This window comes from Mirounga leonina, unplaced genomic scaffold (assembly GCF_011800145.1).
Source record: "Mirounga leonina isolate KUSES-001 unplaced genomic scaffold, KU_Mleo_1.0 Mir_154, whole genome shotgun sequence".
NCBI lineage: Eukaryota > Metazoa > Chordata > Mammalia > Carnivora > Phocidae > Mirounga > Mirounga leonina.
This window is the reverse complement of record NW_023270389.1, coordinates 43222432-43240688: the sequence shown is the minus strand read 5'-3', so window position 1 is coordinate 43240688 and position 18257 is coordinate 43222432. Positions and strand designations below refer to the sequence as shown.

Here is an 18257-nt window from a genome sequence, read left to right as displayed (position 1 = left end):
TGGCCTTGGGGTTGTGAGTTCGAGTCCCACGTTGGGTATAGAGATTATTTAAAAATAAACAATTTTTTTCAAAAGAATTCAGATTTTTTTGGTGGGGGCAGTGGGGGAGGGACTGTAAAATTGGTGAAGGGCACTGAGAATACACTTATCCTGATAAGCACTTAATATAACACTCTGTGTTAACTGGAATTTTTAAAAAAAAGAGTTCAGCTCTTTCAACACATTGAAATAGCACTGTTTTTGTTGTTGTTGCTGTTTGTCTTGTTTTAAGAAAAAGCAAGTTAGCATCAAGTCCTGGCTGAAACATCAGGGTCTGTGTCTTCGCTGTCCCGAGTTTATGTTCTATTCAGCGCGGTGCATGCTTAGAGCAGGCTTGGGCCACAAAGCATCTCAAAATGACTCCAGTCCTTGAGACGGTCTCTGGTGTGCAATTTCCTGAGGATAGGAGTGGTCCTATTTTAACAAGTGATCTTTAAAAATTGAGTTTTACCTCTTCCATGTTTGAGATTAAGAGGTTTAATGACGAAGATCTGGAAGGCTCTGCCCAGTCAAGCCATTCACCATTGCTCCGGTGAATGCATGCCTCCGGGCGCTCTTTCTTCCTCTGGCAAAAGTCTGATTCTGCAGCCTCTGGGCATGGTCTGTAGAGCCTGGCACTCCCCTCCGAGCCACACCCACTGTTGTCATGCAGTGAGCACACCAAACAGGTTCTCCGGCCAGACGGCGGCTGAGGTGTCTGCCGTGGAAGGGAAGTACAGTCATGCTCACACCCGATGACACAGTGACATAAAGGAAGCAACTAGCTGAAAATAAATATAGTCACAGCACAGAGGTGGATTTCCCATGTGAAAGTAATGGAGCTCATGGGCCCCTTTCTGGCTCCACGCTTACTTTTGCATTTGTGATCTTATATATTTTTTTAAAAGAAGGCCCCAAGTTGCACAAGCTTCCAACCCCACAAAAGCTTAATTTACCTGATTATACTAAATTTTGTATTTTTTTTACATACTTACCCATTGACTTGAACAGTTCTGTGGGGTTGTGACAGCCCCATTTATAGGAAAAATTGGCAGAGTTGAGAGACTTAGTTAAGGGTACACAGTTAACTTGTCCATGAATTGTGGCCACTCAGTAGGGCCTGAAGTTTTAAACTGAACTTCTTTGGATGTCTTAAGGTATATTTGTTGCTTTACCTAATTTCAAATGCATCTCCCACATTAAATGACTTGCCTCTCTTTTATTTCATGCTTGTGGAAACGTTCAGAACAAGCTTGCCAAATTCATAGCATTAGATGATAATTATGAATCATAAAAAGTCTAGTCTCTCCCATGATCTTTTGGCCTGTTCACATCTAGTGGATAGAAATTATTATTTAGAAGATCTTGTGAAAAGTGGAGAAATCAATTGGAAACAAAAATACTTATATTAAAATTTTTTAAATAGATTTGTCAGTTTTCACCTACTTTTTAAAAAGGCTTTTGTATTCCATAAGACGAATGTCTTGATTAATTAACAAATTTGATGTTTATATAGTTAGAGTTTCTCAGTATAAGTTTTAAGCACAGAGAAGAGTTAATATTGTTTGTCTCTAAGACTGTAATTAGCACATATTCTGAACATTCTTCCCAATTCGAAGAGCTAGCCAGGAAGGGTAGCTGAGAGTGAAAATAATGCCTGGTTGAGTCCAACACACAGACACAGAAGATATAATTGTTGAGAACCAATACACAGCACTCTAATTCTCTGGCCAGCATCAGAATCCCCTGGAGGGGGCTTGTTAAAACACAGATTACCCTCTGACCCCTCCGCCCCTGAATTTCTGATTCAGTAGGTCTGAGGTGGTATCGAGAATGTGCATTTCTAAGAAGTTAACAGGTGAGGCAGACGTTGCTGGCTCTAGGACTCCACTTTGAGTACGATTGCTCTAGAACTCCTGAGTCCACAATCCTATGTGAATGCAAACTTTATTACATATTCAACCCTCACCAAACTCAGCACAAAGGCACAAAAAAGTCCACAATAGTTTTTGCCAGCCATTCTTTAGAATCTGATTAGACACCAATAGACTATCAATAGTTTGGTAACTACTCTTTTTGATCTCAACATGGGGAGATCTTTTTCGTTTGGGCTCTGATTAATAACTGGGCACTTCTGTAGAGCCTCAATAAACAGTGAGAGTTTGAAATAATGAAATAATTTGCTATGTCATTGGTCTTATGAGATGACAGCCAACAATAATCAATCAAAAACTGGAACATGGAAACTGAACACACGGAGCGTAAGAGTTCTCCCTGTGATTACAGACTACAGTGCTGGGTTCCAGAACATCTTCAATACAGAGAGCAGTGGATGGGAGGAAAATTCAACCACTCAATTGCATATCATCGAATTCTCTGTCTGCCTTTTCAAATCTGGATCAGTGTCCCTGAACCCATTTCCCACACCATATTCTCTTCAACACAGCCAAAAATTATACTTTTTTGTACAAATATAATTTGTCCTTCACAGACTTAGCAAAAAGAACAGTCCTTAGCATTTGTTTATTTTAGTGAATAAATCAATATACTAATATTAATATATAATGTTCCTATGCATCTGTTTACCAACATGCTCACATATCCCCATTTAAAGAGATATGTTTTCCTCTATTTTTTTTTTTTTTTTTTACTATCTCTTATGTTTTGTCTTTTGCTGCCTCCCCTACTTAAATAGATTTCTCAAAGTAGGAAGAATTGCCTTTGTCACAGTGTAAAACCCATGGGTACTGGTACCAGGTAGGCTGCAAAAGCAACGGGTGCTCCAAAAATATTTGTCAATAATGCATAAAATAGGCCACGCTCCCTAAAGCCAAGTAGCCTAATAAACAATTTGCTCAAAATTCAGCATCATCTTTGAGAGATTTTCATCAATTTGAGCGACCCATTTTTGTTGTTGCTGGCTCTTGGCGTTTGGGGAATTAATAAAACCTAATTTTGCTCCTTGGAGGAGTGGCTGGTTCCAGGATTATGGCACAGATAATACAAGACGAGCCTGAAATGTCTTGTTGTGCCAAAAGGAAGATAACGCTCAAAGAATGAGGGAAATTATCAAAAGATCACAGGGGTCAGCTTTGAGCTACTGCCACGGCTAAATAAGGGACATTTAAAGATCAAAATAAATCTCAAGAACAACCTATTGTAACTTATTAAATAAAAGAGGAATCTATAAATCTAATATGAAGATCTAACATAAAAAGTGGGACAGAAGGAAAAACTACCTCTCAGAATAATGCCAACTAATATATATATAAAGAATGATGGAATTCTCCCTTTGGCAGCCTCATCAATGGATGCTAAAACTAGTGGGTAAAAGTGTAAGGAGTAACAGGATATATATATAGTTTCAAAGTATGTCCTCATAAGATACTTATTAATTACAAAGGGTTGGGAGCCTGGGTGGCTCAGTTGGTTAAGCGACTGCCTTCGGCTCAGGTCATGATCCTGGAGTCCCTGGATCGAGTCCCGCGTCGGGCTCCCTGCTCGGCGGGGAGCCTGTTTCTGCCTCTGACCCTCCTCCCTCTCATGCTCTCTGTCTCTCATTCTCTCTCTCTCAAATAAATAAATAAAATCTTTAAAAAAAAAATAATTACAAAGGGTTACTGAGTAACTTCACAATGGAGAAATCTGGGAGGCACCACCCCAATCAGCTGTCAAAGTGAGCATTGTCAGCAACGACTTATGTGCCTCCTGTTACTATGTACTGAAGGGAATTCAGCATCACTTCTGCGATCTCGCTGTCAAAGTGCACAACCTGAATCCAATCAAGAGAAAACATCAAAGGAACCAAACTGAAGAACATGCTACAAAATAACTGTCTATTTTCTTAAAATGTCAACATCAGAAAATACAAAGGAAGACTCAGGAACTGCTCCAGAGTAAAGGAAATAAAAGAGACATGACAACTGAACACATAGTTTCAGATTTTCTTTTTTTTTTTTTTTAAGCTTTTATTTATTTATTTGACAGAGAGAGTGAGAGAGCACAAGCAGGGGGAACAGCAGAGGGAGAGGGAGAAGCAGGCTCCCCACCAAGCAGGGAGCCCGACGTGGGGCTCGATCCCAGGACCCCGGGATCATGACCTGAGCCAAAGGCAGATGCTCAACCATCTGAGCCACCCAGGTGCCCCCAGATTTTCTTTTTTAAAAAGACATTACCGGGACAAATGGTGTATTAGTTTTCTATGGCTGCACAACAAGTGACCTCAAATTTAGTGGCTTGAAACAATACAACTTTATTCTCTTTTATTTCTGTAGGTTAGAAGTCTGACAGGGATCTTCCTGGGTTAAACTCAAAGTGTCAGCAGGGCTGTGTTCCCCCTCTGGAGGCTCTAGGGGAGAATCTCTTCCCTTGCCTCTTGCAGATTTTCGAGGCTGCCCACGTTCCTTGGCTCCTGCCTCCCACTCCATCTTTAAGCCCCAAATGGCAGGCTGAGTCCCCATCTCATTGCATCACCCCGACCTCCTTTTCTGCCTCCCTCCTCCAATTAGAAGAATCCTTATGATTATTATGTTGGCCTACCCAGATAACCCAGGATAATCTACTTTAAGATGGGCTGATTCACAACCTTAATGACATCAGAAACCTTAATTCCCCTTTGCCGTGCAACTTGACACATTCACAGGTTCTGGGGATTAGGATGTGGACATCTTTGGAGGGACCATTAGTCTGCCTACCACAAATGGTGCAATCTGAATAATGGCTGTGGATAAGATAATCATATTGTATTGATGGTAATTTCCTGATTTTGACAACTGTGCTGTAGTTATGTAAGAAAGTTCCCCGTCTTTAGGAAATATACATTGAAGTATTTACGGGTAAAAGGGCATCATGTCTGCAACTTAAAACATTTCTCTCTTTCTCTCTACGCAGAGAGCAAGAGTGAGAGCAGAGAAAAAGCAAATGTGATAAAATGTTAACATTTGAGGAATCCGAGGAAAGAGTACTGAAGAACTTTTTATGCTATTCTTACAATTTTTCTGTAGGTCTGAAATGATGTAATAAAAAATTTTAAATGTAATCTTTATAAATAAATTTTCTATTTCTAATAAATACTTAAATTTGTGGCATATTGTTATGAGTGACCTGTTAATTCTGATGGATCTTTTAAAAATCTCTTTTGAAACTTTCAGGACATTTTAGCAAGTGGTTTAATGACATTACTTGCAGTTAATTATGAACACATTATACATCGGGCAGTCTTGATTGTATTACGAAAGTAAAATCAACTATCCACACTCCTATTGTCCCATAGCTTGGGTATTAATGCTGAGTATTTTTCATTTTGCTTTAATGTATTACTTTAAAAATGGGGTCTCAAAAAAGGTTTTTTAAAAGCAGGCAAAAGACTATAGTTACATCTTCTACCAATAGTTTCTTAGTTTTGGTAAATGTACCATGGTTATATCAGACGTTAACATGAGAGGAAGCTAGGTGAGCCAGCCCCCCTATGCTCCTTATCCCTGATTCTAAGTAAGGGAAGAGAAAGAGAGGGAAAAACCATAGGCAACGAGAGGGGTGTGAGCTGTGTAGGGTATATGGCCCAGATGCTGAAAGACAATTCCATTCCAAGTAATAATTCTGCCACTAACTGGTTCCTTAATATTGGGCAAATTACTAATATATTTAAATCCTGCCTTGATCTCTCCAAAAAAGGGATTTGAGGAATCTTATCATAAAGTACATGTACATAATAGGAAAATGGATCATAATCATGAGAGAATACGGTAAGATGCTAAAATAGTGGTTAGGGGGGCGCCTGGGGGGGGCGCCTGGGTGGCTCAGTCGTTAAGCGTCTGCCTTCAGCTCAGGTCATGATCCCAGGGTCCTGGGATCAAGCCCCGCATCGGGCTCCCTGCTCGGCGGGAAGCCTGCTTCTCTCTCTCCCACCCCCTCTGCTTGTGTTCCCTCTCTCGCTGTGTCTCTCTCTAATAAATAAATAAAATCTTTTAAAAAAATAAAAATAAAAAATAAAATAAAATAGTGGTTAGGGTGATGGGGCAGCAAGCCATGGTTGTATCTCCTCGTTGGTCAAATGAAGACCCTCAATAAATCAGGGGCAAATGAAAGTAAATAATCATGAAGGTACCTTTAAAAACATAGTATACAGTGCAAAATACCTTGATAGCGTTAGTCCTTCCCCAGTCCTTCAGAAATGTAAGGAGGTCAACCTGACTGAAATCTATGTGGCAAAACCCATCTCTCTGGCCAGGTCTGAGCCTCTGTCTCAGCCCGACTCAGACAGCGCAGATAGCAGACTGTCTGAGCCAAGAGGGATGAGCAAGTTGTAACACAAACTTCTCTGACCCTGCTCAACATGTAATCACTGAAATCACAGTTGTTTCTACCGAGGCTTTATCTTGGACGCTGGCTCAGCAACCCAGGAACGTGTAATCCACACTAGGACAGCACATCTTCTCCAGACATTTCTGCTCGTGGCTGGATTTGAGCTTACTCGGCACTAACCTCAACTTAGAAACCACTCTCAGGAGGAAAAAATTGCCCATGCAAAGAATGGGGATCAACTGACACAGAGGAAAAATCGGATCCTACATCCTGGAAGGCAAGCACAGAATATTCAGAAAGGAATTGCAGTAGAAATTCTTTATATATATATATATATATATATATATATATATATATTTTTTTTTTTTTTTGAGAGGAACAGAGGGAGAGGGAGAAGCAGGCTCTCCACTGAGCAGGGAGCCTGACATGGGGGCTCGATCCCAGGACCCTGAGATCATGAGCTGAGCCAAAGGCAGACGCTTAACTGACTGAGCCACCCAGGCGCCCCTGCATTAGAAATTTTTAACACTAGTTGCTATGGCACACAATTTGATGATTGAATTTATTTAATTATTTTTTAAAATATTTTACTTATTTTAGACAGAAAGAGAGGGAGTTGGAGGAGAAGCAGAGGGAGAGGGATAAGCAGACTCTGTGCTGAGTGCAGAGCCCAGTGGGGGGCTCAATCCCACGACCCTGAGATCATGACTTGAACCAAAATCAAGAGTCAGATGCTTAGCTGACTGAGCCGCCCCGGCGCTCCTGATGATTTCATTTAGTTACTGAAACGACAAAGGATCTCAGTACAAGTACAGAAACCACAGGCTCAAAAGCAACAGTCTGAAGCTCAAGTAGAATTTTTTGTTACTAGCCATGGTGAAAAAGGGTTATGGGAGGAGAGAGAGGTGTCCTCAAAGGTATGACCAGGCACATTTCACAGAGAATCAGTTAAATTGACATACTCATGGGAACAATGCTGTATCCGAGGGTTACATTCTTGATCAAGAGCCTGATGCTCAACTTTTTATAGAAATAAATACAAACTATACTGAATTCATCACAAGAAATGCCTGCATGGCCTATATTACAAGGCCCTCTAAGGCACCGGGGCGAACAGGATGAAACACTAACCAAGCTGTTGAAATTTACCAGGCCGATTCCCAGGAATTAGGGAAAAAGAAAGGGAACTAATGTTATCATGTGGGCCGGGAGCCAGAGGTATCTACAGAAGGGGCTGTGGGTAAAACTGGCAGACACAACCAGCGCTGGGAGCAGCGAGTGTGAGGCTGGGACGCAGAGCGGACCACGCCAGCTGGTTGCCGCTTGCGGAGCTGTGTGTGTGGGTGCTGTGCCATTTGGTGAAAGACAGCGGTTTTGCTTCTCTTCCTGCAAATCCCTCCTTCGGTGGGAGTACTGAGAGAGCAGAACGATGCTGAAAGCAAGGGACAGAGGGCATCAACAAGCATCCGTAAACCTCGCTTTCTGCTCATGCAGGGGAAAAGTAACAGAAATGGGAGAATAGGCAAATGAGAAAGGTTGATTTTACCTTTAGACCATTTAGAAAACCCAGTGACCACTTCCTGTATGCCTCCTAACCCTGAGGATGTGGACAGAAATACACAGACCGGGATCTTGGGGAGTAGGAGGGAGCTTGGGGGGAGAGGTCAGTGAGAAACACCTGATCAATAAACATGTGTCAACGCTAGAAGCCAGTACAAGGCTGGGGGGCTGGTGGACACAAGGAAGGACTGACCAATGTCAACAGAGCAGGTGACACCTTGACCTCAGGCTTTCCTGTAATGGAAAGGAGAAAGAATACCATGGGCAGGGAGAAGAGTTAAAGAAATGACATGTTATAACAACACTGGACATGTTGAGGTTTCTCTTATTTGAAATCCCAACCAGGAATTTCTTAGCTTTTATTTGACTTCTGCTAAATATTTCCTTTTCTTAAGCATGTCATTAATTTTTTAAAAAAGATTTTATTTACTTATCTGAGAGAGAAAGAGACAGAACACATGCAGGGTAGGGGCAGAGGGAGAGGGAGAAGCAGGCTCCCCGCCGAGCAGGGAGCCTGAAGGGGGCTCCATCCCAGGACCCTGGGATCATGACCTGAGCCAAAGGCAGATGCTTAACCGACTGAGCCACCCAGGCGCCCTGCATATAATTAATTTCTATTTAGAGTATCATTTGTGTAGAGCAGATATAATCATCTTGGGGGACTCAGTACAAATATAAAGCACTCTTGCTGATAACTTCTGAACCACTGGAGCCTCTCATAGATTATTTACTAGGATGTTTCTTATTTTTCACTCCAGTGATTAATATCTACTTCATTTAAACCTGCTCAGTGTGAACAGGCAAAATTACCTGCTATGTACAACTGTCTTGTTTCTGGTCCCATAAGCTAAGGGCCTGGAGAGAGGTGATCTTTCATTGGGATGGGTCCTTCCTCACCCTATGAAGCAGGCACCATCTGCCTTTCTACTTGGTGGCTCTCCTGGGTGCCAGAGCTTCTTTAGCATTCCACTTTGAGCTTAGTGAAGTGGAGCTGGTGAATTCAGATTTATCAGGGGGCTAAAAATGCTTACTTTAAGGAGTAAACCTTCGGGGATATTTTGCATCAGATTATGCCAATACCAACCTTGGAGAAACTGCCGACCCGCAAGTTTTTAAAATCCCACTCATCACTTGGACACAGTAACTAGACAGATGTGTTTGCATTTGAATCAGGTCCTACAAACAGGTTAAGAACAGGGTATGCGTGAAAGCGAGGAACTAGTGCCCTCTAAAGCTCTCTCTGAGCAAGTCCAATCGAGGAGAGTTCAGGTTCTTCACAGGTGTCATAGTTACAAGGATTTAGAAGATCAGGAAGGTGGCAGGTCATCCGCAGGGACTCAGGGCTATGAACAGAGCACCGAAGAGGAAACCAAAGCCTTCCTGCTGTCTCCGTATCTAAAACTCTTCACCTGGCCTCAGATGACTCCCGCTGGGTCAACCCTCCAGATGGGCTGAGGCACGGATGAGCTACTCTGGCCTGCCGGCTCAGCACATCACTTACTTTTTCTCTCTATTCCCTTATGTTCGAGAGTGGTTTTCATCACCTCAAGAGACCCCCTTTAGCTGAAGTTATGGGCATATTTACAGGTAGAAAGACAACTTTTTACATACAGCTGCTAATTTAAGAAGCCCAAATAATTTTAAAATAGTCTTCAGGTGTCACTAAGCAGGCATTAATCATAGCCCAAGGGGTCCGGTACATGGCAGCCCTCGGGCCCGTGCCTGTTTTTGTAAATAGTTGTGTTGGACTCATTTGTTTACACACTGTCCGGGCTGCTTTCAGGCTGCAAGGGCAAAGTCGGTGTAACAGAGACCATAGGGCCTGTGAAGCCTACAGTATGTATAGTCTAGCTCTTTACAGAAAGTCTGCCTACCTCTGGACCACACCAAAGTATCCCCATCTGAGAAGGGGAAAAAAAGTATGTATATATATGTGTGTGTGTATTACTTGTATGTATAATATATACACACATATATACATACACACACACACACACTTACAGCATGTACCTGCACACATATTGGACTGTTCTCAAGGAAATAAGTCACCCAAAGAAGGTATTACAAGCAGCTTTCTCTTCATCGTACCTTTCAAAACATCCTGTCCCCAGTACCACACTCAGGCCACACCAAATATAAAGGGTTACAAATATTCAGATTTTATTATAAATAAAATACTGTTTTTTTTTTTTAACATTAAAAAAAGGCCAAGTGTTGCATTTTATTCACCACCCTGGAGAGCGAGACTGTAGAGATTAAGGCAAACGGCTAAGGTGAAGGCACATATCAAAGGGCCACTGCGGGGATTACAAGGAAGAATTCCGGAGAGCAGCTGGATACGCCCCCCGCGACCCCCAGCCTTCTTCAGCAGCCACCCTGTCAGTTTTATTACATGAAATTCAGGTAACTAGAACCATACAATAAAATAATGCATATTGCAGGAGTGTAATGAAGGTATTGTCTTATAAAGAGCTTTTTATTTTAAAAATAAAATTCTGTTTAAAAATATATGACACAGATGGAGAAGGAGAAAAGCAACCAAACCAAACCAAACAAAAAAACTCCAAATTTCACTGCGGTCTACGACTGACTGGTGTGAGGCTGACCCACAGGCTAGAGGGACAACTATCCCGGCAGTCGATCTACAGTCCTTGTCCTGCGACCTTGAACAAAATGTCTCTGTTAGGAGGTGGCCCCTTACCACGAGGAACTAGCTAGGAGACGCTGATGTGAAAACTTGGCAGGAACGAGCCTGGCCTCTGGCAACAGTAGAAGCGGCCCAGGGAAAGCCAGGGGTATGCCAAGTCAAAGCCTTTGGAACCGACTCTGGTATGCAAGCAGGCAGCAGGGGAGACCCCGATGCACGGCCGCTCCCACTCTACCTGTCTGTACTCCATCCCTGGTGCCCTCTGAGTGCTCAGTGATCACGCCCTCCCTTCTCAACGGACCCGTCCATAGCTCCAACTGTCGGAAAGGTCATTTCTAGCTCATTCCCGGTTAGGCCCACATTGATGCTGAAGATGCCGTTCAGCAAAACATCCTCATCCCGCCACCTCCTGTCGACCTGACACGCCTGCTCGGGAGCGGGCCTCAGGAACATCAGGCTGCAATTTCGGGGGGCGGGCCTGCGGTGGAGGAGGGTGGGAGGCACCCCTGCAGAGCGGCTGGGTGTGGAGGGAAGCGGGTGGACATTCGCGCTAGAGAATGAACATGCTGCAGACACAAGGCGCAGGGCAGAGCGATGGGGGGGCAGGTGCAAGGCAAAGGACTGCAGACGGAAGGGAAGGAGGTATACAGACACATTGTGCCAGTGAAGGGGAAAAATGAAGAAGTGAACAGACAGTGCCATTCTAGAAATAGGACCAAGTATATTTACATAAATTCCTTACTCTATAATCATGATAAACAACAACAAAAAAAACATTCACACAAAAATATAAATTTGAAATAATTAATAGCACCAGTGTGTCAGATAATAGTTTCTTTCCCCCCGCTACGCAAAGTACAAAGTTGCATAGTGTTAAAGGCGATATATATGAATCTCAAAGGTGGGTTGGTAGGAGGAAGGCGTTGTGGGGCAGAGAATCTTCATACTGTGATCTTGAAAGAAAACCACAGAGCTGAGGATCCAAAGTTGAGAAGCCAGCTAGGCAAGTCCACCTACGGGTCTTCCCTCTGCACTGAGAGGGAAGGTTTCGAATGGGTTTCAATCACAAAGTGCAGGAACTAGATGGTGCTGGCAGCTGTGTGAACTACTGAGTGCAGGGATTTGCCACCAGGATTTGGCAGGCGTGTAGAGGGACCCTAGAAGATGGGAACATCAGAAGGTAATTGAGGAATAGGGTCAAAAGTGTCATCTCTCCCCAATGGAAGAAAAAAATGGATATACGGGATCCTGACAATACAAGTTGCATATAAGTTTTATCCCTTTGCGAGGAAAGACTAGGACACGGCGGCTTGTTTCTTGTTTGTCAAGATCTTAGGGATCAACTGCTCTCTACCAGATAACAGCACTAGTTCCAAGACTAACACACTAAAAAAGCTCTAGGTATTAGTTTGATTTTGAAAAAAAACAAAACAAAACAAACTTTAGTGGTTATCATATCCCTATTTCTTCTGTATAAATTCCATTTATAGGAATATCAGAAGACGTCTATTGGTGAGTGCAAGCTGCCCATCCAGATTTATCAGCTGCCCAAAGATCTGATAAAAAGTGTATCTTCCTAGTCAATTATTAACGTATGAGAAAATGTTCAGCCTACTTCTGCAGCCTCATTCTCCTGGAGACTGTCAGGAATAATTGCAGCCTTACCCGTGGATGGCTCAGTGTCCTATACTCAAAATAGCTAAAGCAACTGACGATGGCTCTTGACGTTCTAAATGACCAATATCTTTGGCACAGGACGTTTATTTCCTTTTGCGTAAAAGGAGGAGGGGTGGTAGATGTAGGTGCACTTTCTTTATCGACAGACTGGATATCCTGGCCATCGCACCGTGGCTACTAGTGGCCAAACTTTTCCTTCATAGAAACAAGAGTACTGAGACCGAGGAGGTTCTGCCGGTATCCAGGAGAAAAGGGAGGGCCACTTGCTCAGCCCCGGCAGACAATGGTTCTCACGAAGTGTTTACACCACTGTATGATCACATAAGATGCCACGTCCTCACGCGACTCAGAAGGGAAAGTGTGGGTAAGGGAGTGCCTTCCGTGGAAGAGAGACTATCAGATAAAACCCTCTGTTCCCGATTCATGATGTCTGACTTACTTCTCTTTAAGCTTTGTGAATTTTCCTGGTTCAAAAGGACAGTGGTGGAGAGCAGCAGAGAAGTGGGGGTCTGAAAAAATGTAATCTGTGTGTTAAGGCACTTTGTGGCCTCACAACGGCTCCCCGGTTGGGGGGTGCTGCCTTCCAGCCCTAAAAGATGACTCTAGGGCTTTTCGATGGACGGGGTGTTGAAGCAGCCAGATGGTAAGGTCTTCTTGATGTCTTCCAGGTTGCGAATGTCCTTCATGATCTCCTCGATATCTCTGTTATAGTCCATGATGGCGGCCTCCTGCTTCCTGGCTTCATTCTCCAGATCAGACACTTTCCTGTCCAGATCACTGACTTTCATTTCATCTTTGGCTTTGTTCAGGGTGCCTTCGATCTCATTGAGCTTGTTCAGGTCCACTGTGTCCAGCTGCCCTGTAGAGTCAGAAAGGACACAGGAGGAAACAGATGCACCCAGTAAGAATCATCACATCGCTCCGCAAGCACCTCCACTTTATTTGACAGAAAGAGACACAGCGAGAGAGGGAACACAAGCAGGGGGAGCAGGAGAGGGAGAAGTAGGCTTCCCGCGAGCAGGGAGCCCGATGCGGGGCTCCATCCCAGGACCTTGGGATCATGACCTGAGCCGAAGGCAGATGCTTCACTGACTGAGCCACCCAGGCGCCCCTCCACTAGCCTGTCTTATAAATGAAGCCCAGCAGCTGCCGCTATGCAGTGGTGGCCTGCAAACGGGACTTGTAGACCATTCGTGTCATGCAAGGGCATGAACTATGCAGACCAAGTGTAAACATGGACCTAACTCGGCGAGGACAGGTCAGAGCATATAATGGATACTGGGCTGGATGTTTTCTCTGAGGAAAGTTTTTGTGAGATGTTGTCTAAATACACAGCTGCCTTGCTTGAGACCTTAAGCCGCACCTGCGGTTTTGAAGGTCATCTGGTAACGTTTGATACCATTTTCATGTTTATGTATGTAACCTGTATGTCATTTTAATGCTATCTAATGAACATAAAAATCCTCGGGCTAGAACTGTAAGCCCTCGGCTCTTTAGCTTCCAGGGAGGCTGGGTTGGTTCTGGGGAGTCCTGTCCTGCTTTCAGGAGTTAGACTCTATTTGGAACCCTCCTACGGAAAATGGCCAGGGATGAAAATGCTGAAATAATTCCAGCAAAAGCTTCACTTTAAAATTAGCAAGAAAAGGAGGTTCTTATGGAAAGAATTGCTTCCATAGTTAATGAAAGCAGACAGCCACACAGCGCTCAACACTTTATGCATACCGTACTTGACTAAATTCTCACAAGACCATATTCTGCCAGTGATTCTCAGATGTTAAGCAATTTGCCCAAGTTTGCGCAGTTTACAAGGCAACAAAACAGATTCCAACCCAAGCCTGACTAACTTTAAAAATCCAGCCCTTTCTGCCACAAAAAGCTACCTCTTCTAGCTCCTTTCATTTTAAAACCCATCTGACAGCACATAATTTATTATTCTTGATATTTGAGCAGATAAAAAATATACCCTCCCCCACCCTCCAAAAGACCAAAAAAAAAAAAAAAAAAAACCCACCCCAAACAAAACACTGAATAAACCTTCAAGGCTAAATTAAAGCAGAATGCCTTGCCACAAAGCCATATGGGCTGGAGCATGACCACTTTATAATGGAGGCTGGCGACAAAAGTACATCTGTCCTGTAACGAAGCCTGCTCCCTACCACCCTGGATTAAAAGAGCATTTCGGGCGCCTGGGTGGCTCAGTTGGTTAAGCGACTGCCTTCGGCTCAGGTCATGATCCCGGAGTCCCCAGATCGAGTCCCGCATCGGGCTCCCTGCTCAGCGGGGGGTCTGCTTCTCCCTCTGACCCTCCCCCTCTCATGTGCTCACTCTCTCTCATTCTCTCTCTCAAATAAATAAATAAAATCTTTTTTTTTTTTTTTTAAAAAGAGCATTTCAACATGCTTGAATTTCCTTGAAAAATCAAGCTTATTCTCTTTTTGAAGAACTGTCACCTCATCAGATTCTCCTTTTAATTAGCAAATGAAAAGAATTCCAGGCAGTGAAGTTGTTGCCAGCTTAAAGTGTCCTTTCACTCTAGCACTGAAATCCTTCACTTTAAATCCTCTAAAGACACTCTGCCAAGCAGGATGAGCTCAGAATAATGACCGTTCAGTGTATCATAAGCATCGGCCACAAGTGAGCCACCCTCGCTGGCAGCCTGTCTTCCTGATTTTATAAGTCCTTGGACCGTGGTCAGATTCCAGGACTCAGATCACATGCCATGGAAGGACCTCGTAGCTGAGTTAATACGACCTCGAGTCCTGATTCGGTTCACACAACAGGCCTGCTGTACTATCTGCTTTTGCGTCGACTGCATCAGACCGCAAGGGCAGCACCGAGAATCCGGGGGCGGCCAACAATCACTCCACAGCCACTTACCCAGCTGCTCCAGGAGCTCATTAATCAGGTGCAGGAGGCTGGTAACGGAGTTTTTGGCCTTTCTGGCATTGATCTCGGCTTCCTGAGCAGCCTGCGAAGCCTGTACCGGGAAAAGGAGAGATGATACCGGCAGTCCTGACGGTGTGTTTTCATGCTCTTGAAATATTTTCTCCCCCCAGTCAGCCAACAAGTCCAATTTTCAGATGCTTCCTCTTTCCTAACTTGCGAAACTACAATCTCTCACTGTAGGGGTTTTGTTTTGTTTTGTTTTGTTTTGTTTTTGGTCTTTCAGAGTATCTTCATGGTCAAATGTTGCTATTTTTAATTCACAGAACAGACACAAGTAGGCAGCCCGCATGCCTACACTGACTGGATCTGTATTTCAAAAAGACCAATATTATCCCCTTTTCTCACTTTCTCACTCAAAAATACATGGAAGTGGATTCGGAACCAAATTCATCGAGCAGAAACAAGTTATTTTTAAGGACGAGTATAAAAACTACATTTTAGAACCAAACTATGTCCTTCAGGACACTCTTAGAGACTTGATTATTAGAGATGTCCTATTCTCAGAGAAGTTTCATACTCAAGTGACACCTTCTGTAACACCCTCTCCCCCCTGCAAATGCACACGCACGCACACGCATGTGGCAATAAATACGGTTTACATTTTGTAAATCAACCAAAGGTAAATATATTTGGGAAAACTCCATGAAACCTGAACAAATACCCTGTGCGTGAGTCACGGGAAATGACAATGGAAGAGGAAGCGTCGGAATATCAGAAAACAGATGCTCTCACAAATAAAATCCAGTCAGGATATAAACGAGCAGCTTTGAGCTCCCTACCACAAAATTGTTTTTCCTAGTGTTTGGCTCAAGACACCGCAACATTTTTGGACAGAACATAAGATTTTTTAAAAAAAGAAAATGCACGAGGAAAAAACCCTTCACAAATAAATGATGAATCTCTATTGAAATCACAGCGCTGACAGGCTTTCCTGCACATGTCCTAGACAGGGTAAGTGACTTCGCGAGGGCCTACAGAGAGCAATGCTACCGCGGGTAACCTGTAGGCTCCAGCCTCCTCTTCCAGGACAACCCTAAGCCTTTACTCTTTTGGTGAAAAAAGTTATGTGCCAGACTCAAACAATACCGGCTCAACGCTGTGTCTTTCAGGACTGACGTAAATACAAATGGGATGGGGTGCGTGCTGGTGCTTTGTGTTCATTAGAAGTTATTTACCAAAAAGAACAAAAGATGGATCTTCTTCCACCCTTTGAATGGAATCCATACCCTTTTCTTGGAGCTCATCAAGAATATATCCTTTTCCTTCTTTCCACAGGCTCTAAATGCAATGTTTCTACAACTATATTAAAAAGGAAATGCAGAGACCCTCTCACCCCATATGAGAAATGCGTATTTTTTACTATATGGGAATTTCCAATTGAGCCATACCTTGCTAGAGAAAACTGAGATAGTCCGAAATAAAAGCCAAAAAGCGTACTAAAATAAGGTGTTTGCATAGGAATGCTTCCTGTTATCACTTCCCTAGAGTCTTCTTTAGGTAAACAGGGTTACTATTTCTCCTTTCTGTCCCAGGGTGAAAATGAGCCAGGTAAAAGGCCTGTTTTCAGCAGGAGTGGAAAAAGGGTCCCTCACTTATACTGAAAGTGCACAATTAAACAAGTTCATTACTGTGATTGCAATCAGACTGAACTGCAAAGTTATGTTTCTGGAAAATGCACCCTTGTTCTTTATTGGGCCATGCATTCCTAAGTCAATTTTGTCACCCACAGTGTTGTCTATACACATCATCACAAAAGGTAAAAAAAAATTAAATTAGATGTAAGTTTGGTATGTTTTTGTCATCTTCAAAAATGAAATACAAGAAACTGGTGTTTGCCTCTAGAAAGTAAGTTGCTGGGATAACAAGAGTAGGAAGGAAATTAATTTTTCATTGTATTCCTTTTTATTCCTTTTTTATTTTATACCATGTATGAATCACCCATCCAAAAATACAAATGCATACTTTTCAATGTCCTAAAACTTCAATGTGTAAAAGAATGTTTTGCTTTTAACTGAGAGAAACTTTGGGACAGGACAATTGTGCAACAACCCCACAAGAGACCCAAATTCTTTGTCTTCTATGTAAGTTACTAACCCGATTCTTGGCCAGAAAGCACAATGAAAAACAGAAGTCAATATGAAGGAGACTCTTCTTAACAAGATGGGGATCTTTATCATTAAACACCCTTCACTTTCTGCCCACAAGCAAATAGGCCAAAACGGCTTACCATCCCTGCCATCATCATATCCTGGTCAGCGTCCTCTTGTTTTCTCTTCAGCTCCTTTTCTGCTTCCTGTAGTTGTTTCAGCATATTGTTCACCTCGTTATCCAGGTCTGTAACTTCTGCAAAAGTCCTTTCGGCTTCTGCCTTGGTGCTGGTAGCATTCTAGGCACATGATAAAGAACAGCTAGTGAAAAAAAACTTTCCTCTTTCTAAAGTATGCTCCCGCATCTTTAATAATCTATAGAATGGTTTGAAAATATAATCCAGAAAGAACAGGGAAGTAAATTATACCATACGTTGACTTAAGGTATCATTTATTTGGGTTCCAAGTAACAGTAAGGAAAGAAAAGCTAGCGTTACTGCCTAACCTAATAGCATTTTATATTTTATAAAACACTTCCATTTGTATCTTCGTATTTATCCTTAGTACTTCCTTTTCTATCATTGCCATTTTTAGTTGAGGTCACACAGCTAGCAAATGATAAAACATTTAAATGGTGTACACTTTCCAACACATCATATTGATTAGACTCTTTGACTTGGATACATTTTCAGTTCAAACGTAGTGGCCTTGTTCTACTTGGCAGTTCATCACAATGTACCAAAAAACCTCACGATCCTGATGTAGGAGTATTTTATAAAATATAATTAATCCAAAACCAACTGTTCTAAACAAACTAAAAAATGTTTGTGATTCTTGAATACATTCTTTTAGAATCCATTCTAGTCTCTCTTTTAAATAAAATAAACAGATTGACTTTTAAGTAGGAAAAAGCCAGCTTAAAGAGATTATTCTTTAAGATGATTGTAGAAAGGGGACGGACGCCTGGGTGGCTCAGTTGGTTAAAGCATCTGACTTCGCCTCAGGTCATGACCTCAGGG

At 42.7% G+C, this 18257-nt stretch overlaps 1 protein-coding gene across 1 annotated transcript in view; it reads right to left on the bottom strand.

Annotated features, from left to right (window-relative positions):
• Nucleotides 1–10017: 10017 nt before the first annotated feature.
• LAMC1 (laminin subunit gamma 1) overlaps nt 10018–18257 on the bottom strand; it is a 126113-nt gene continuing 117873 nt past the window's right edge. Inside the window, exons 26-28 of the mRNA XM_035010606.1 lie at nt 17379–17537; nt 15083–15182; nt 10018–13064 (exon numbers count right to left, since the gene is read on the bottom strand). Coding sequence (XP_034866497.1) covers nt 12808–13064; nt 15083–15182; nt 17379–17537 — 516 coding nt within the window. The 3' untranslated portion in view covers nt 10018–12807. The remainder of the gene's footprint in view (nt 13065–15082; nt 15183–17378; nt 17538–18257) is intronic.